Source organism: Urocitellus parryii, chromosome 3 (assembly GCF_045843805.1).
Source record: "Urocitellus parryii isolate mUroPar1 chromosome 3, mUroPar1.hap1, whole genome shotgun sequence".
NCBI lineage: Eukaryota > Metazoa > Chordata > Mammalia > Rodentia > Sciuridae > Urocitellus > Urocitellus parryii.
In genome coordinates, this window is record NC_135533.1 from 190183218 (window position 1) to 190204614 (window position 21397).

General features: G+C 42.9%; 2 protein-coding genes across 2 annotated transcripts in view; both read right to left on the bottom strand.

The window, feature by feature from the left end:
* The window catches only part of Glb1 (galactosidase beta 1), a 99115-nt gene extending 82755 nt beyond the window's left edge, over window positions 1–16360 (bottom strand). The window contains exon 1 of the mRNA XM_026406277.2: window positions 16230–16360. Within this exon, the coding sequence (XP_026262062.1) occupies window positions 16230–16310 (81 nt within the window). The 5' untranslated portion in view covers window positions 16311–16360. The remainder of the gene's footprint in view (window positions 1–16229) is intronic.
* Window positions 12668–16316, bottom strand: Tmppe (transmembrane protein with metallophosphoesterase domain). The gene is made up of 2 exons (XM_026406290.2): window positions 16230–16316; window positions 12668–14125 (listed from the first exon to the last, which is right to left on the bottom strand). The coding sequence occupies exon 2, from the start codon at window positions 14015–14017 to the stop codon at window positions 12668–12670; it is 1350 nt and encodes a 449-aa protein (XP_026262075.2). The 5' UTR covers window positions 14018–14125; window positions 16230–16316.
* Window positions 16361–21397: the final 5037 nt, after the last annotated feature.

The window sequence follows — 21397 nt, forward strand, 5'->3', positions numbered from 1 at the left end:
CAACTGAGCAAGAAATCTCTCTCCAGGGGCTGGGGATGTGGCTCAAGTGGTAACGTGCTCATCTGGCATGCGCAGGGCGCTGGTTCGATCCTCAGCACCACATAAAAATAAATAAATAAAGGTATTGTGTCCAACTTTACAACTAAAAAATAAATATTTGAAAAATATTAAAAAAAAAAAAGAATCTCTCTCCAAATAAAAACTAACAAGGATGGGGATGTGGCTCGGTGGTTAAGCGGTTCAATCTCCAGTACCAACCAACCCCCACCCCCACCCCCCAAAAAAGCAGCAGCTGCTGCTGCTGGTGGACACAATTACATTCACCAGCAAGGCCAGATGGCAACCAGTAGTGAACCTAAGCAATGGCTCTTAAACCTCAGCATCCCTATGGGACAAGATGGTTGGGAGTTGGCAAGGGTGCTGCCTGACATGTTTAACAAAAAAGTTAAGAACTTGTCAGCAGTGGAAAGTCACCATGTCTTCATTCAGGTCTCAGTTTTAAGCCAGGTCTCTGACATACAGCCAACTGGTTGAAAGGAAAGCTTGGAGAGATGGCCTTCAAAAAGGGCCACACGCTGGGTGTGTTGGCACATGCCCATAATCCCAGTGCTTGGGAGGCTGAGGCAGGAGGATCCCGAGTTCAAAGCCAGCCTCAGCAATGACAAGGGGCCGAGAAACTCAGTGAGACCCCTGACTCTAAATAAAATACAAAATAGAGCTGGGGATGTGGCTCAGTGGTGTATGAAGTGCCTTGGAGTTCAAGCCCTGGTGACCCCCTCAAAAAAAAAAAAAAAAAAGGCCAACCTAAGTACCCACAACAAACTTCCCGCAGCTCACATCTTCCCCAGTAGGACTCAGGGTACCTGTGTCCTCAGGAAGCAGGTACCCAAGGCCTTCTGTGGACTGCTGGACAGTCTGAGCTGACACAAGTACCAAGGTAGGTGAAATGCTATCACTCGCCCCCATCACTCTTATGCCAGGGGATGACGACAGGAGCTTCAGCTGAAGATTTCTCAGGGTAGGCCCAACAAGTTGAAGCACTAGCCTGTGGTTATTTCCCTGGTCCCGAGTTCAAATTGGGATGGTTTTAACAGCCAGCAGAACCCTCACCATGAGTAAGAGTAGCCATTATGTGTAGGTTCCAGAACTGCTCACTCCCCACTCCCAAGATACGTCTAAAGCAAGCACACAGTCCTCCTGGGATTGCAGCTCTCAGTGCCCTTTCCATGGAGATTTAAAGATGACTGCCATCCTATCCCCATTCACGGCACCTTTGAGTCTCTACAAAACACCAGTGATGGTGAAGGACCGTGAGCTATTTAATTAGCCAAATACAGTTCCGATAGGGCTACCACCTGGGTGTGCCAGAAGCTCCTGGAAAAGATACCATAGCCTCTGGCACTCGATTTGCAGCTAATGTTCTAATCTTTCAAATCCTACAGATAAAGAAGATCAAAAGCAGTTTGTAAGTGGGCGGGACAACAGTATACCTTCTTCCACTTGCCCCAGGGCTATGTTCACTGTCAGGGACATTCATGGACTGTCTTGCTGATCTGGTATATGAAGGACACCGTGTTATTTGGATTGGAGGCGGGCGTAGGGCCAAGTCTCTAAATAGGCATCCAGAAAAGCAGCACAGAGGGGATCAGCAAAGACAGGTCAGAGGCAGCATCAACAGAGACAGCTTATAACTGTTGTCATGGCCAACATGGACAGGGAAAACCGACCTCATGGACCCAAAGTGACGCCTCCTTATATTTAAGGACCTGAGAAGATCTAGAGCCAGCTTCTTTTGAGGAGGAGGAACAAAGGGAAAAAGAGAAAATTGCCTTTAGAGTTTATTCCCCCAAAGCCCAAACAGCCCCAAATTTTCCCAGTGTGCAAACTATCCATTTGAAATGAATTGGCACTGGAATAAAATACTGAAGAAATAGACTTTTATTTCATACTTGCAGAGGTGTAGCAGCAACAATACTTGCAATGCATGAAGTCACAGAAAACTTATAAAACAAAAAGCAATTCTAAGCAAAGCAAACTCAAACCTTCTAGATGACCTCCCACCTCCACCCCAATAATGTGTATAACATTGGAGGGAAAACAGCAGTATAAGCAAACATTCTTGGGTCAAATACATATCCAGGAACATAATACTGGCCAATGTGACTTTTTAAAGCTATTTCAGTGGTAAATAAACATTAAAGCATTAAACAACACAGTATTCACATCATCAGATTTCCTAATCCTCAGGATTAAAAGTACATTTTCATTATTTAAGCACGTTCCTTGGACTTGAATAAAGAAATACAAATAAGTCAGGCATGGTGATGCATGCCTGGGAGGCTAAAGCAGGACGATCACAAGTTCAAGGCCAACCTCAAAAACTTAATGTAACCCTGTCTCAAAAATAAAAATGGCTGGGGATGCAGGTCAGTGGCAGAGTATCCCTGGGTTCGATCCCTAGTACAATAAGAGAAAGAAAGCAAGAAAGAAAAGTAATTCAGTGAGATCACAGGTCATGGGTCATGCTGGTTCTGTGAAGAGGATTTATCTCCAAGTCCCTCAGGATAACTGGAAAACACATTCAGCAGATCTCCATCCCCAGTACCTCCTTTCCATTCACCCCAGAAGCCCAAGAGCCTGGGGAATTCCTGGCATGAGCTATTTGGCTCCAGGGTGGCAGAGACCGAATCCTTTTCCTTGGCTAGCACCCAGGGCTAAGGGAAGAGGAACTGAGGGAAATGGAGTGGGAAGGGCTAGATCTCACACCATGGGATCTCAGACTTCTCAGTTCAAAGATTCAAGAGAAATAGAAATGTCTCCTCAGACAGCCTAGAGAGGCAAGACAGACAGACCACAGTGATGGTCAAGAGTGATAGGGAAGCCAAGGGCGGTGGCGCTTAAATGTAATCCCAGCGACTCAGAGGCTGAGGCAGGAGGGTTACGAGTTCAAAGCCAGCCTCAGCAAGTTATTGAGGCACTATGCAACTCAGTGAGACCCTGTCTCTAAGAAAATATATAAAAGGGCTGGGGATGTGGCTCAGTGGTAAAGCACCCCTGGGTTCAATCTCTGGTACCAAAAAGAGTGACAGGGAGAGGGTCTGTAGGTGACCTGCTTACCCATTCAATTTCTTCATGCCTGTCTTATGAAAAAATGTTTTTGTTCCACATTCCAAAAGTCTGGGGTAAGATGGGTAAATAACAACACAAGACAATGAAAAATGGAGAAGGACGAGTTCTGAACTGGCTCCCAATCCTTCGGGACTCATGGACATTTACAAATTTAATTCTTCCCCTTTATCTCAAATTAAATAGCTTTATACAAATAAAATTTGAAAATATAAAACATTTATTTATTGAGACAGGATATCACTATGTTGCCCAGGTTGGCCTTGAATTCTTGATCCTACTGCCTCAGCCTCCCTAGTAGCTGGGATTATGGGTGTGTGCCATCATGCCCAGCTAAAACAATTAAAAAAAATTTTTTTTGCAGTTGTAAATAGACAGCATGCCTTTATTTTATGTGATGCTAAGGATCTAACCCAGTGCCTCACATGTGACAGACAAGTGCTCTGCCACCGAGTTATATACAGCCCCAGCCCTAAAACAATTTCTTAAAAGTTAAAAATAGACCTTATTTTCCATACCAAAAAAATATTCCAAGTGAATATGAAGTACAATTTTGACTCTTTAGCCTATAGATAAAAGTACAGCTTAAATCATATGCAGGCAAAAAAGAAAAAAATCAAAACAAACTACATTCAGTAGACTTCATCTCAGTAATAATGTTGATATTGCTACTTACAATCTAAAGTATATGTAATAGGATACACTAAATAAGTAATTACTGCTGGGCATGGTGGCACACGCCTGTAATCCCAGAAACTCGGGAGTCTAAGACAGGAGGATTGCAAGTTCAAAGCCAACCTCAGCAACTTAGCGAGGCCTTAAGCAACTTAACAAGACTCTTAGTAATTTAGCAAGATGCTGTCTCACAATAAAAGATAAAAAGAGGGCTGGGGATGTATCTCAGTGGTAAAGTATTCCTGGGTCAATCCCTGGTACAAAAAAACAACAAAAAAAGTAATTACATCAGGTTATCAGGAGTCAAAATTTGCAGTGTAAAAGAAACCAAAAGAAAAAAATCCTGTATTCAGGATTTATCTACAACTTTTCACCGAGTTTTGCTGTGAACCTAGAACTGCTCAAAACATTAAAAGGTCTATTTTAAAAATCTAGTAATCTTCCACTTGAATTGGAAATACTAAAATGCACTTAACATTTGCTTCCCCCACTCCTTCTAAACAAGTATTTTATTTCCTAGCAATACCCAGGGCAAGAGCTTAAAAAACAATACTGTCCAGGAGCAAGCTAATCTAAGCAATCTAACCTAGTAGTGATCTAACCCAGGTGCTAATCTAGCACTTAAACTGTGATCTCTAAATATTTCTCACTATAAGGAACCAGGACAACTTCTTCATGAAATTAATCTTAAATCTAAAACTATAGCAGAATATGTACAGAATAAGTCCAAAACTATATATTTTTTTAAAATATGGTCACATCAAATTAACAGATGCCAATTTGAAGGGACTCCAATTGGCTAAAGATGAGACATTTTGAGCATCAAAAGACCTCTTTGATTAAAAAAAACAAAACACTAAAAATATCCACATTCATAATAAAATTCTCAAAACAGAAGCTTATTGGTCATGCTGGAAGGTTTCTGGGGTATCGGCTCATGATTCTAAGAACTCTTAAGTAAAGTGAAAGAATCTAGCATCTATCTACCTTGCTTTTGCTGTACACTTTTTCAGAGCAACCAACTGGTCAGGGGAATTCTTGGTGGAAGAACCACAATTAGCAAATAAAGAAGAAATGATGGAATTGAAAAGCTGCCATTTTGTGATCCTTAGTGAAATTATGACTATAGGCAACAATCACCAACGACTGCTGAATCATCATCTGATGAAAGATGAGGAACTTTCTAGTGGAGAGATGGAGCTGATGACTCCTGATCAGTCTTAGCATCACCCAGGCAATGATGTCTTCCCACCAAAACAGTTGAACCTGAATCCATCCAGCCTCTGGCTCTAACCTCTCCAGAGGGCTAGCTCCACCTGTCCACAGAAAACATGAGGGAGGGAACATGCCCCCAAACCACCACAAATATAAAATGTAGGAAATTCCAAGACATTCAACCCGGATAACTTGAACAAAGAAGGGCAATAATAATAAGGGATGTTACAGACTAGAGACTAAGAAATATGTCGCACACAGTAAAGGGAGCTTGTTTTTAGATCCTGATTCAAACAGAAGAACTATATATAATACTGTAATTCCTCAAGAAATTAGTCAAAGAACAAGCTAAACACAAAGTTGGGCGAAGGCAGGAAATAAAAGATTAGAGCAAAGGTCAGTGAAATAGGGAATAGAAAACCTGTGCAAAAATTTAAAGTTGGATTTTTTAGGCATCAACAAAATCGACAAACCTTTAGCTAGATTGTTTAATAAAAATAAATGTCAGAAATGAAAGAGGGACATGACAACCCATGCCACAGAAATAAAAAACATTGTAAAAGAATTCCAAGAGAAGCCCTATGCTGACATTTGGAGTAACCCACAAGAGATGAATGCACTTTTAGAAACACACAACCTAACAAGACTGAATCATGAAGTAGAAAATCTGAGCAGAGCCAGGTGTGGTGGCACACATCTATAATCCGAGCAACTCAGGAGGCTGAGGCAGGATTCCAAGTTCAAGATCTGACTCAGCAACTTAGTGAGCCCCTAAGCAGCTGAGCAAGACCCTGTCTCAAAAAAATAAAAAGGACTGAGAATGTAGCTCAGTGGTAATGTGCTCCTGGGTTCCATCCCCAGTATTAAAAAGAAAAAAATTTAAAAAGAAAAAATGTGAACACAGCAATAACTAGTAAGGAGATTGAATCAGTAACCAAAAACCTCAAAGAGAAACCCAGAACCAGATGGTGTCACTAGGGAATTCTATCAAACATTTAAATAATTAACTCAATTCTCCTGAAAATCTTCCAAAAAAACTGAAGAGGACACCTCCAAGTTCATTCTATGAGGCCCATTTTGTCCGAATACCAAAGCCAAAAAAAGACAAAGAAAACCACAGGCCAATCTCCGTAAAGAACATTGAGGCAAAAATCCCCAACAAAATACTCAATACAACAGCACATTAAAAGGAATATACAGGGCTGGGGATGTGGCTCCAGTGGTAGTGTGCTCTCCTGGCATGCGTGCAGCCCCGGTTCGATCCTCAACACCACATACAAACAAAGATGTTGTGTCCGCCGAAAACTAAAAAATAAATATTAAAATTTCTCTCTTTTTTTTTTTTAAGGAATATACATTGGGGTTGTAGCTTAGTGGTAGAGCACTTGCCTAGCATGTGTAAGTCACTGGGTTTGATCCTCAGCACCACATAAAAATAAAGGTACTTAAAAAAAAGGAAAAGAAAAGAAAAATACACCATGATCAAGTGGGATTTACTCCTGGAATGCAAGAATGGTTCAACATATGAAAAAGCAATCAGTGTGATACACTGGATTATCAGAAAGAAGGGCAAAACCAGGATCAACTCAGCTGAGCCAGAAAGAGCACACCCAGCAAGACACAACACCCTTTCATGATAAACAAAACAAACCAGGAAAAGAAAACTACCTCAACATAATAAAGGCTTAATTCACACCCAATGGGGAAAGATTTCAATCTCCTCCTATAAGGACAGGAACAAGGCAAGGATGCCTATTTTTGTCACTTCCACTCATCATAGGACTAAAAGTCCTAAACAGACCACCTAGGCAAGAAAGAAGAGGCATTCAAGGGCTGGGGTTGTGGCTCAGTGGTAGAGCGCTCGCCTAGCACATGTAGGGCTCTGGGTTTGATCCTCAGCACAACATAAAAACAAGTAAATAAAATAAAGGCATTGTGTCCAACTACACCTTAAAAAAAAAAAAGGCATTCAAACTAACAAGAAAGTAAAATGACCTCTTTGCATGTCACATGGTCTTACATATAGAAAACCCTAAAGATTCCATTAAAAAAAAAAAAACCCTGCTAGGACTAATAAGTGAATTCAGTGAAGTAGGAGGACACAAAAATCAACACAGAAATTACTTGCATTTCTATAGCCTGACACTGAACAATCCTAAAAGGAAATAAGAAAAAACAATTCCATGTGCAAAAGCATCAAAAAGTTTGGGTGTGGCTCTCGCCTGTAATCAGAGCTATTCCACAGCTGAGGCCGAAGGACCCCAAGATGGAGGCTAGCCCACAGCAACTCAGCAAGACCTGTCTTAAAAAGTAACAAGAGCTGTGGGTGTATTTCAGTGATACAGCTCCCCCTGGGTTCAATCCCCAGTTACTAGAGGAAATGAATTTTTAAAAAAATAAAAATAAATTTTAAAAAAGGTAAAATACCTAGGAATAAACTTCACCAAGGAGACAAAAGACTTACACAGTGAAAAGTACAAAACACTACTCCAGTCTTCACGGATTGGAAGACTTAATATTTTTACAATGATCATATCATCTAAAATGATCCACAGAGTCAACACAGCCCCCATCAAAATTCCAAAGGCATTTTTGCAGAAGTAGAAAAACTCATCCTAAAATTCATATGGAATCTCAAAGAACCCAAAGAGCAAGACAATACTGAAAAAGAAGAACAAAGTCTGAAGACTTATATTTCTTGATTTCAAAATATATTACAAAGCTACAGTAATCAAAAACAGTGTCAATGCCCTACAGACTAAACAATGGATGAAAACAGAGGCCAGAAGTAAATACTCTTGTATACAGTCAAACGATTATCAACCAAGGTGCCAAGATCATCTGATGGGGAAAGGACATCCTCTTCAATACACTGGATATCCACATGCAAAAGAATGAAGTTGGACCTTTATCTTACACCACATATACAAAAAATTAGTTCAAGCCCAGTGCAGTGACAAATATCTATAATCCCAGCTGCTCAGGAGGCTCAGGCAGGAGCATCACAAGTTTGAGGTCAGACTGGGTGGTTTTGTGAGATCCTGTCTCAAAAAAGAAAGGGGTTGGGGATATAGCTAAGTGGTAGAGCACCCCTAGGTTTTGGGGGTGGGGAGAGAGGCAAATCAACAGTGAAAAGGCAAGGCAACCCACAGAATTGCATAACATATCTGCAAACCAAGTATCTGATAGAATAAATACTCAGAATATATAAGGAAATCCTACAACTCAAAAGCAAAAACCACCAGGTTTGAAAATATGCAAAGGGTTGAATAGAAATTTCTCCAAAGATAGTATGAGGCACTAAGCAACTCAGTGAGACCCTGTCTCTAATTAAAATATAAAATAAGGCTGGGGATATGGCTCAGTGGTTGAGTGCCCCCGAGTTCAATTCCTGGTACCAAAAAAAAAAAAAAAAAAAAAAAAAAAAAAGCCAATAGGCAGTGAAAACTGCTCTACATCACACACATCAAAATCACAATATAAGGGCTGGGGTTGTGACTCAGTGTTAGAGCATTTGCCTAGCATGCATGAGGCACTGGGTTCAATTCTCAGCACCGCATACAAATAAAGGTCCTTCAATTAAAAAAATAAAATTTTTAAATCACAATATCAACTCATACTCATTAGGATGGTCACTATAAAAAAAAAGCAACAGAAAATGAGTGTTGCCAAAGATGGAGAAACTGGGGCCCCATGTATTGTTGGTGAGATTATAAAATGGTGCAACTGCTCTGGAAAGCAGTATGGGATGGTGGGGTGGGGGTCCACAAAAAATAAAAACAGAATGATTGCCATTATGATCCAGCAAGATTCCACTTGAAGGCATATATCTGACGGTATTGAGAAGAATTGATCAAGGAGAGTGGAAAGTTCCAACATTTTATTGGGAGGTAAAAGATCTGGCTTCTCTAGCTCCAAATCTCCTGGATATTACATGGTATTATGAACCACTGTTATTTTTAGTGGATATCATAATGGCATATGGTTATGCTTTTTAAGCAAAGGATTTATACCGAATTGCTTATAGGGGGAAAAATTATGTTTCCTAAGACTTAATATGCTTATGCTAAAAAAGAAATATGAAAGAGTGTGGAAAAAGGGCAGATGGGAAAGAGTGGCAGGAGAGTCACAATGTTGATGCTGGGTGACAGGGACATGTCAGTATGCTATTCTACTTTCATGAGAATTTAATTTCCATAATAAAAAGTTTAAAACAAATCAAAGAAGAAAAGGCTGGCTGGATGTTTTAAATGGTTGGCAGAATTTATTTCTGATATTTTATGTTTTTTTTTTTTTTTTTGTGTGTGTGTGTGTGTCGGGGAAGGGGGTGCTGGAGATTGAACCCAGGACTTCGTGCATGCAACAAGCACTCTATCAACTGAGCTATAACCCCAGCCCTAATTTTTTATATTTTATAACAATGTCATATAACACATGCTATTATTAATTATAAAAAGCATTACATTTCAATTTGCATCTAATGAATAGAAAAACAAAATAGAATGATCAAGCTTCAAGTAAGGTTCTTCACCACATCCACAAGTATGAAGAAAACAAGTCCATTCAGTGCATTGAACAGAGGGACAAAGGGTGCAACAGGGACTCATCTGAACAATAAGAGAAATTTCTTCTGGGAACATCCTCTTCCCTACACCCCGCCGCCCCCAGTCAGGGAATACAAACCAAGAATAAGAGAATGTTAATGCCTTTTCTTGAATTCCTAGGGTGGCCTTACTTCCTTTCTGTTAATAGAAAAGCAATCCATCAAGCAAAGAGTTCAGAGTGGGTGAAGGGTACACAGACCACAAAATGATGGCATCCAAGAGAGACAAGGATCCAAGATAAACGACAGAACTAGATGAAGGCCGATTTCATCAAGCACAGGGCACCTGATGAGAAAGATCTAGAAATCAAGAAACCAGCAAAATACCAAGTTCAGCAGGGAAGTCAATTGCTATCAACAGAACCAAAAGGTAGGAATGAAATGTCAACAACTTGCCTAGTCAGGTGCAATCCTAAACAAAGGAGAACTGAAAAAGGCAGTAAGAATGATGCCCCAACTGAGGCTGGGTCACAAAGGAGAGAGAACATTCGGAAGAGCAGTTGGAGGTGTGGCAGGCTTGGCAGTGGTACCCTGCAAAGAGAGTCAGGGAACTGGGTGCTGTGCTGTGTCCATTCCTAGAATTCCACCATTTGTAAAACGTTTTTTTGTTTTTTTTTTTTTTTTTTTAAAGCTTCTCCAGCCAAGTGTGGTGGCACATGCCTATAATCCCAGCAATTTAGGAGGCTAAGACAGAAGGATCCCAAGTTCAAGGCCAGCTTCAGCAATTTAGCGAGGACCTAAGCAACTTGGACCCTGTCTCAAAATAAAAAAATTTTAAAGGGACAGGGTGGTGGCTGAGAATGTAGCTCAGTGGTAAAGCACCCCTGGGTTAAATAAATAAAATAAAAAGGTTCTCCAGGGTCCCTTCCATTGCTCTGAAATCCTATACATGGAGAAAAAAAAATAAGAAAACCATCAGTTTCACCTCAAAGACATTTATTAAACTTGACGGGATGGTTCACTTTTGATGCCTTCGCTACCCAGGAACAAGGGATGGGGTTCTGGAGAACTCAGAAGAACAAAGAAAAAGCGAAGCCACTCCATCTGCCAGGCAGAGCCTACACAAGGAGACTAACATGGGGAGGGGAAGATGACTTCCCTCGAGTTACTGCTGCAACATCTCACAGGGCCCTGGTACCAGGTGGCATGCTATTCACCCACATTCCCCAGGATCAGTTGCTCCAGAAATTCTCTGGGCACCCGTGCACAGTCTAGTTCCTTAGCAAGCTCACATGTTGTTGAAATATTCACATAACTATGCACAGTGCCACAGGGAACTCAGGCACCATGTCTTGATTGCCACCCCCAACGAAACCATCTTGAAAGCCACAGTGCTGTGAGGTCACCTCGCTGACCTATGATGTCTCACTAGTGAGCAGGAGAGCGAGACCCTCCCATCAGAGAGTGTCTGTGTTCCCTGTCAGAAAGCCTGTCAGCCCCATGTCTAAAAATTACCCAGAAGTTAACACTGAGCCCAAGCCCTCAGATTTCTCAAGCCTTTCTAAGAGGAGGGCTTATTGGTATTCCAAAGTCCAAGGTTCTTTCTTCTGGCAAGGTTAGGCCAAGAGGTTGGGACTCACTCCAGGGCAGTCACCCCTACTTCTTTTTCTGAGTCTAAAGGCCAGCAAGGAATGATCCTGTTATTTCTGTTGCCAGAGTCTAAGGGCAGCTCTCCTGGGGCAAGACAGGTGGATTGGAATCTGCCCAGCAGGAAGAACAGTTCCTGAACTCCAGGGCTCAGGAGGGGAAGCTGGAAAGGCCCTGCAAGAGGCAGGGAGCCCTGCCACACCCCATGAAAGCTTCAACTTCCCCAGGGGTGGATTGTGAACCTTCACTTCTCGTCAGACCCCAACCTGGGGTGAGAAGTAGGGGGCCCCCAGTTTCCTGACTCTTCCTCAAATGTTAACAGCCTACACCAAAACTAGCTAATTAATTGCCTTGTAGGCTCTGTTCCACGTAGTGGTGGGTAAACTGAAGTCAGACTTCAGCAAAGAACTCTGCAGGAACATCAGGTTCTGGTTTGTTCTCCTTTTGCAGTTAACTGCGTGAGGCTCTATACTCAAATATAATAATAAAGCTACTTAACCACCAGACAGTGGAAAGAACTTTCAGTAGGAGGCAGACCTGGCTTCTAGCCCCAAGTCTCCAACCCGTCTTTCTTTTTCCTGATGTTGGGGATCTCTCCCAGGGCCCTGCATACACTAGGCAAATGCTATGTCAGTAAGCTACGTCCCCAGCCCTTCAACATACCTTGTCATGTTGTGGGTGCCCTGCCTCTTTCTCTTAGTTTCCTCATCTATAAATACAGAAGCCACCTGTCCCTAATTACCTCACCCAAGTATAAAAGACAAGGGAGGTAAAACCCCCGAGGTCCTAAGCAGCAGCATTACCATCACCGGCCAGAGAGCTCTTTTTTTTTTTTTTTTTTTTCCCTCAAGCGGGCCCCCAGCCCAGGCCACCCAAGAGCACAGTCAAAGGGCATTACTCAAGACCTGAACACGAGAGGCCCTCTGTGTTCCAGCATTTTTTGCGGATGCCCTCAATATAGCTGATTCTGTCAGAACCCAGCAGAATAAGAAAATATTCTCCAGCAATCCAAGGGGCTTCCGACCTTACCTGTTGTCCCACATTACCTACCAATACCACCTCTAGAAAGGTTCTAGATCTAACTCCTAAAGAAGGTTTAAAAAAACACCAAGAGGAAGACACACTCCTGCCCCTTTCGGGTTCTAAATTAGGAACCCCACATTGGGGTTCTTCCCTGTGAGCTCTGCAGGAGGACTTCACTTCACACCAACTGGAAAGCAGAAGCATGTCCTCTTATAGGTGACCTTAGTGGCCTCACAGATGCATACCCAAAAAGCAAGTAGCCACTTAAAAGAATTAAACCAGCCTGAACTTGCCAGGCAGCCCCACTACAAATCACTGTTCATGTTAGGTTTGTGACCAAGGGGGTGCCATCATGGCTGGAGGGGTAAAGCTGGCAAATAACTCTGAAGAGGGACAGAGAGGGGAGGGGAGGGGAGGGGTACCAAGGGCAGGGCTGGTTCAGGGAGCCTGTTGCAAGATGAGCTCTGTGATCTCTGCCCTGCTCCCCAGCCTCATGGGAATCCCATAGTAGGCTGTCCCTGGACTGACATATACAAATGTAGTCTGGGCCACTTGGTAGAGACCTGCAAAGAAGGGGTTCAGGAGATATGCTGCCACGTTCAACGGGAAGATTTGCCCAGCATGTGTGTGCCCAGAAAGGATCAGGTTAATATCTGGCCGCGCCTGGAGGGCTCTCTTGGCAGCCAGGGGCTGGTGAGCTAGCAAAATGATGGTGTGGTCTGGGGTGCAGCCCCCCAGGGCCTTGTCCAGATCCATGCCATGGCCAGAGTAGTGCAGAATGTCTGCTTCGATATCATCCACTCCGGCCAAGCAGATCCAGTCTTCACTTTCACCACCACCATCGCCACGCTGGGCCCCTGTGGCAGAAATCTTCACATTCTCATTGTGAAGTGGCCGGACATGCAGGGACTCCAGCAGTGCAAACCAGTTGCTGACATCCGACGTATAGTACTCATGATTGCCCGTGACAAAGTAGGTGCCAAGGCGTGAATGAAGCTGGCCCAAAGGAGCAACAGCCGTCCGAAGGACAGAGGCTTCCGAATCAGAGAGGTCACCCACAATCACCGTGACATCGGGTTCCAATGCATTCACCATCTTCACAAACATCTCCATCTTGGTCCTTCCCACTGTGGGCCCCAAGTGAATGTCAGAGAGGAGCACGATCTTGAGGTTGTTCATAGAGAGGGGCAGCTGAGGGATGGGCAGCTCCACGGTTTTCACTGCTGGGGGCTTAGCAGCATTCAGGAGCCCCATCATGCTGAGCACGGCAGTCACCACCACCGCCAGGGCGGGCCTGAGCACCAGCTTCCTTGACTTGTCAAGGCTGCCCACGATCCTACCGCTGCGCCAGGCCAAGAGCTGGTAGGCCTGCTCCATGCCACTGAGGATGCAGAGGAAGAAAACCATGATGATGTAAGCACCCAGGCAGGAGTAGGCCGCCAGGGAAAAGAAATAGGGCTCCTCGGCCACCAGAAAGAGCATGGTGAAGAAACTGGAATGGGCCAGGGCCAGAAACACCATCACCACCAGTTTCCAAAGCTGGAAACAGGTGGACTCCATTGCTGGGGAGTGGCAGAGGTTGCTCACTGTGCTACGCCAGATGTAGAGGGAACCAATGAGCATGAGCGAGTTGACAAAGAGAGCAAGCTGTAGGCGGAACAGCCATCGCCAGGCCCTGAGCTCCAGGCTCTGTGCCAGATAGGAGCGGGAGACGATCATGGACACGAAGACAGTGACCGCAGCCAGGGCAGCCTTGGAGCCCAGGGAGAGCTGCCTGAAGTGTGCCATTCTCTCTGCTCCTAGAAGAGTCCCCACCAGTTCTGCGCAGGTGGGCTCTGGAAGGCGAGTTCCTTAGAAAGGACAGTGGCCAACGAGAGGCTTCCAGGTCAGCTCGGCCTGCAACCAGGAACTGGTGTCAGCTTTGTGGGATATTAGAGTCGCTTTATCCCCATTCAAAACCCGAAGGCCACTAATATCTACCCAACCTACCTCAAATCTAAGCTACTCAAATAGTCAGGTACTACACTATTGTTATTTAAATACAAACACACAGGATGGTGACATGATGGGCAGCTTTTATTTTTGCACAGCGTTCTGTATGTTTAAAGTTTCTCCACAGTAAGCTTGAACATTTTTTTAAAATAAGAAATACATTATTCTACATCAACAGTTCTCAAGTGACACCCTCTCAGATGATCCATTTAGTCAGACACTATTTTCATACTACTACTAAGCCATCACCACTTTTTCCATTCTCACTGTCAGGCATATACAGTAGAGCTTTCTAGAAGCTGCATGACATGTCATATGGTAATGGACTCAATGCAAAAGTACATTTAAAAATGTCTCTTATTAAGACACAGAATGTAAAACAATGTGACTGCACTCTGAAATTGAGAAATACTATTATCTTTCATAAGAATATGTTTATTACTATGTAATAGTCTTGTTACTTCTAAAAGAAATTGATAAATATTTTCAAATTTTGTCCAGGACATTGAAAGCAATAAATGCAAACAAGGCAATAAAGGAAAGCTAGGCTGCTGGCTCTAGTCTTCAGCTCTAGACACAGAAGCCCAGAAGGGACACCTAAGAATTCCTGAGGTGATGCTGGCCTCCCCTTGAGGGCCTCAGACGGGGTGCACCCCACTCACTTAATGATGCTTTAGGAGAGTGATGATCTATTACCCAGAGGGCTGCTCTGTAGACCTGTTCTTCATCCACAAATCCTTATCTACCCCTCTTCAGATACTGGTTAAGATCTTCCTCCCATCCCCCACTCCACTCTGCCACTGAACTATTTCCCAGTTCCACCTTCAACAGCTTCTTATAGTTGTCTAGCTCCAACCTCAGAGTTCCTCCAGACCTTTCAATTATGACAAAAAAAAAAATGTTTAATAAGGGGGAGGGGGGAGGCAAGAGAGATGGGGGCAGGAGAACCACAGACAGATGGAGAGGGAGCAGCAGCTGCCAATACCCAATTTGAGACAACCTTTTCCCAAAATGAAAATATTCTCAGCAGCTGTTTTCCAAATACTTAAGATTTTCCATCTTGGTTTTAGATAAATGACTTTTCTCTGTTCTGGGCGCGTATTGATAGCCTTTTATCAAAGGGTGTAACTCATAAGTCAACAGGTTCAAATCCCACCAACCTGTATTAAAAGGTGCCCAGACTCAATGCACCTGAACTCTGGAGGAACCAACCCGAAGTTGATTTGTTGAACGTGCAGTGAGGCCATTGCCGCGTTCCAAACTACTCCCTCTCTTTCCGCAGATGTGACGCAGAGCTTCCCAGGGGCACGCCCCTACGCCCCAACAGCCTCTCTGACCACGATCGGTCAACGCTCGTGCCCACCTGCAGCCTGCCTCCTCCCACCCTCAATCTGGCCTGCAAAACCCTAAAGAGAAAGGGTCCCACGAACGCGATGAAACACCGTGCCCAATAGCAGGCGGCGGGGGACTGGCCAGGAGGAGACCAGATGTTTGAAAGGAAGATCACCCTCCAGAAAAACATTACAAGGTTCATCTTTGAGGGGGCCTCTCCTGACCCCATTTATCTCCTTCCGGAGCGCTCCGCAGAGCACGGAACTAGGCAAGGGAGGGCGCACCAAACCGGAGTCCACTGAGCCCTCCAATAGCCCGCGCGACTTGGATTCCCTCTCCTGGAAATCCGAAACTGAATAGGTTTAGGCGCACCTCATCTCCCCACCTCGTTACACAAATGGGGAAGTAGGTCCCTGCGAAAGGAGCAGTCCGAGCGGAACACACAAGCCACCCAGCTACAGGGAAGGACGCGCGCCCCGCCCGATCTGTCCGGCCCGCCCCCGACAGGAAGGCCAGTCCACTGCCTGAGCTCGGCCGGTTGCCTGCCTGCTCCGGGACACTCCGGGGTCTCAAGCTCCGGGCTTTGCCAGGACCTGAGGTGACCACGGCCTCCGTCTGGCTTCCCATCAACCTGTCCCTAGCAGTGCGTCCCAGCGCTGGAGTCCCGCAGACTTACGAGCAAGCCGCCCGCAGAACCCAGCAGCAGCGGCGCCAGCAGCAAAGAGAGGATGCGAACCGGAACCCCGATCATGACCATTCTCCAACCTCTCGGCTCCGCAGTCGGCGCCGGGGCCAGCCGCTCGCCCTTTCTTGGCTGAGGACCCGCAGCTTGGCGCCGCCCCCTCGCCTGCTCCGCCCCCGGCTCCACCCCGCGGTAGCAGAGCCCCGGGTTGAGGTGAAAGGGAGAGCCCCCGCCACGCGCCTCCGCGTGATTCCAGCGCAGGGTTATCTGGTTTTTGCTAGTGACGGCCTCGGGAAGAACCCTTTGGAACGGCGATCGAGAGGCCCCTACTGTCAACAGCTTGATAACGCTCCCGGGAGTTGGACATTGCCAAGGGGTCTCCTTTGACCTTGGCTGCTTGCAGAGAACTCAAGGGGGGAAATGGATAACACTAAACCTAACTCCTATCCTAAAACTCTAAAGCACGGGTTCTCGAAGTGTGGTCTATGGTCCAACCCAATCGACATCACCTGGAACTTATTAGAAATTCTGGAGCCCCTTCCCAAAAAACCCGGAATCAGAAACTGGGGTGGGGTGGGGGTATGAAACCCAGCTATCTCTAATTTTACAAACTCTCCAACTCATTATGATCCATGCTGAAGTTCGAGAACCATTGCTCTAATTACGGATAAATTTAGAATTGTGATTCAGCTGTGGCAAAATTTATTCGAATGTCAACCTCCAAAACAGTTGGGTCTGCAGTTTTATTTCATGGAGTTTTGAGTGATGAGAGCACCAGTGCCTCCCACCTTTCAGTTTTGCATTTGGTTCTCTTGTCATCTCTGCATTGTAGGCAGATCTGTCAAATGGGCATGAAATAGCACTATTTTTACATTTGGGGAAAGGTTTCGGTGTAAACTAACTTGTCCGGGGACTCGGATAACTTCCAGACTTTAATGCAAAGTTACCCTCTTTTCCCTGGTTGCTTCCCTGCGCTCTTTGAAAATCCCTCTGTTCTTTCACTACCCAAGTTTCAACTGGGGCTCAGTGGAAGCGCACTTGCCCGGCATGTGTGAGGCACTGGGTTTGATTCTCAGCACCGCATAAAAATAAATAAAAAAATAAAGGTCTGTCAACAACTAAAAAAAAACAAAATAAAATAAAATAAAATAAAAACTTAAGGGAAGAAAACTTTAGGGATATTGCTTTTAAGTATATGTATTTAATTTTTCCCAGTTGTATTGAGTTAAAACTTACATAACATAAAAATCCAATCTTTTATTTTTATTTTTTAAAAGAGAGAGAGAGAATTTTTTAATATTTATTTTTTAGTTTTCGGCAGACATAACATCTTTGTATGTGGTGCTGAGGATCGAACCCAGGCCGCAGCATGCCAGTCGAGCGGGCTACTGCTTGAGCCACATCCCCAGCCCAAAATCCAATCTTTTAGATGTCATTATCTAACTTTTTATTTTGTTAACTTTTTGCTTTGAAAAACCAACGTGTGGTCTAATTATTCTATTGACAAAGACTCTCCCCTTGACCAGACTTTAGATTCTTCTGAGCTCTCTTCTCAATTAAGTCTCAAATGTGGCCTTCCTATTTTGTCCTGCCCTTGCTGGGCCTTATCACCTTGTAACTCATTATATCATATATTTGTTTTGTGTTGCTTTTTTGTATCTAGTGGTTTTTTTTATGAGTAAAAAGTTTTTACTTTTTAACGAGTCAAAATAGTAATCTTAGCTTATCTCTTGATGTTGCAAAAAACCTTTTCATATTGTATAACAACATATCCAAACCTCCATTTGCTCATGCCCTCTCCCACTGGACATTTCCTTGAGAGACCATGACAGGATCGGTCACTGATTTTCCTTTCCATGTTCTTTTCATGCATGTAATGCCAACTCCCCCTCCTTGATCTGTGAAGTCCTTTCTTAACTCTGCAATTCTAGTCCAGAACTGAAGAGCAAGAATTTGCTGGGAAAGGTGACACACACCTGTAATCCCAGCTACTCAAGAGGCTGAGGCAGGAGAATCAAAAGTTCAAGGCCAATCTGAGAAACTTGGCAAGATCCTGTCTCAAAATAAAAATAAAATTAAAAAAGACTGGAAATATAGCTCAGTCAAGCACTCCTAGGTTCAATCCCCACTACTCCTTCCCTACATCACCCCCCAAAGAGGAAGTGCTCCAGGGATAGGCACACTTAGTCAGAATTCTAGCTCTGCTACTTACCATTTATCTAACTGTGGACAAGTTGCATAATCTCTCTGAGCTGTAGTTTCTTCATTGGTGAAAAAGACAAAACAACATCAAATTCACTAGGTAATTGTGGAGGGGGGAGTTACCAGAGACGATGGTAGGCAAATACAAGATATTGGTGGGACAGTTGATGAAATCAGAATTAGACCTGTAGATCTGATAATATCATACATTGATGTTAAAGTCCCTCATCTCCATAATGGCCCAGAATCTAAAGATTAAATAGTAGTTTTGTATTGATTTTGACCAATGCTGTAGATATGTAAGAGAATGTTCTTGGTGTTTGGAAACAAAAGGACATGATCTTTGCAACTGACTCTACTAGTTCCAAAACTAAAAATGTGGAAAGAGAAAACAAGATTCAAGAGTTGGTATTCTAGGCATGAAAAGAACACAGGAAAGGTAAGTAAATGTGGAAAATGTTAACATTTGGGGACTCAGTGAAGAGATTCTTTGTACTGTGTTTTTCCCCCAACCTTTTTCTAGTCTGAAATTACTGCAAAATGAAGTTTAAAAAATTTTAGCACAGAGCTGGGTAAAGTGCTTGCCTCACACATGTGAGGCACTGGATTCAGTCCTCAGCACCACCTTATAAAATGAATAAGTACATTAAAAGATATTATGTCCATTTACAACTAAAAAATTTAAAAAAATTAGCACAGAACAAATTCAAGTTTTTCCACCTTCCCCAGCCTATAGACTCAAGGTTATAATGTGCAATAGATTTGTTTAGCTGAACTGAGATGGAGAGGATTTTGAGCAGAGTTGGCAAACTAAAGAGCAGAAGATGAAATCTAGCCCTCTGCCTGCTTTTGAATGGTCTGCCATGCTAAGAATGGATTTTACATTTTTTAGATGAATGAAAACAAATCAAAAGAATCATCTTATGACTGAAAATATGGGATTGTCCCCAGTACTGGGACTTGAATGCAGGGGCACTATACCACTGAGCTATATCCCCAACCTTTTTTATTTTTACTTTTTTGAGGCAGGGTTTTGCTGAGTTTCCCAGGCTGGACTCAAACTTTTTCTTTTTAGTTGTAGTATATTTTATTTATTTAATTTTATGTGGTGCTGAGGATCAAACCCAATGCCTCACATGTGGGAGGCAAGAGCTGTACCACTGAGCTACACAACCCCAGCCCACTAGACTCAAACTTTCAATACTCCTGCTTTGGCCTCCTGAATTGCTGAAATTACAGGTATGCACCACCATACCCCGCTAAAATATGATATATTTTTTAAAATATGAAATTAAAATATCAGTATTCATAAATAAAAATTTACTGGAACATGACTGCCTCCAATTTTCTGCATATGGCTTTATTCACACTACAGTGGCCCAGACAAGTCAATGCAATGAGACCTCAGAGCCCACAAACCTAAAATACTTATTATCTGGTCCTTTATAGTGAAGCTTGCCAAGAGAATATAGATTGTAGTTTGTTTCTGAGATTTTAGTTGATTTTTTTTTTTTTTTTTTAATTTTCAGGCAGGGTCATTAAGTTGTTGAGGGTGACCTTGAACTTTTGCTCCTCCTGCCTCAGCCTTCTCAGTTTCTGGGATTGCAGGAGTGTGCCTCCACGTCTGGTTCACATTGCTGACTTTAGAGTCTGAGTTACTTTCCTAAGGTGGTGCTTCCACTTATCCTTTACTTTGAGCTCCTGTTCACATGCATGTGTAGAATATGATGAGATACAAAGTCCCTTGCCCCAGGCTGCTGGGTATATGTAATGTTATCATGTAGAGACTCGTCTCTAGCAAGAAAGATGGCCACATACACAACTAAATGTGGTACTTGTGCTATTACAGACCAGTACTACTCAAAGGGTGGTCCGTGGACCAGTGCAATGAGATAAATACAGAAATTCAGATAAGGCACTTAGAAACTTTTACCAATTTAAGAAAGTAAGTTTGTTGAATCTAAAGATAAAAACATAGATGGGAATTGTGTATGTGTATTATTATTTCATTTTTCTATTAATTTATTTTCATTATATTTTATATAAAATAGTCAGTCCTTGATAGATGGAAAAGAGCACTGATAAAAAGACACAAAATTGATCCTTCAGGGCTGGGGTTGTAGCTCAGAGATTGAGCACTTGTCTCAGATATGGGAAGCACTGGATTCGATCCTCAGCACCACATCAAAAAATAAATAAATAAAATAAAGATATTGTGTCCATCTACAACTAAAAAAAATATTAAACAACAACAACAACAACAACAACAAAAACCCTGATCCTTCACTAAAGGTGGTTTGAGAAGCACAGAGGCCTCAATAGTAGGACAAGAACAACAAGGGGAGAGACATGTACTGGCCAGAAATACACATGAACACTTTGTTTTTCTGTCCTTAATGGACTCTGCTCACAAATTAAGAACAATTCTGACTTTTTGCTCTATTTTCTTTTTTGGCCTTGACAGAACTTTCCCACTTAGCAAAGTTCAATTCCCAATGTTTGTTCTAATCAGTGTAAAATTTTGCCTAACTTGACATTTCTAATATTTTAAAATACCATTTAAATGATTGTAATTTGAAATAGGTTTTAGGTGTAATTAAATGATATATATTAAAGTTGAAAAAAATAAGGTCTTCGCTAAAAAGATGTAACAACTAAATGTGACATATGATCCTGGATTAGATCTTGGATCAGGAAACAGATAACTATAAAGTATTATTGGGACAATTAACAAAATTTGAGTCTAGACTATGGACTAGAAAATAACATTGTAGCCACACTAAATTTCCTAATTTCAATAAGTACTATGGCTGTGTTCTTATAACATGTACCCTGAAATACTTTAGAGGTAAAGAAGCATAGTGCCTGCACCTTACTCTCAGATGATAATAGTTCCATGTTTATATCTGTATGTATAATTATATACCATACATAATATACATATATCACAAGTATACAAT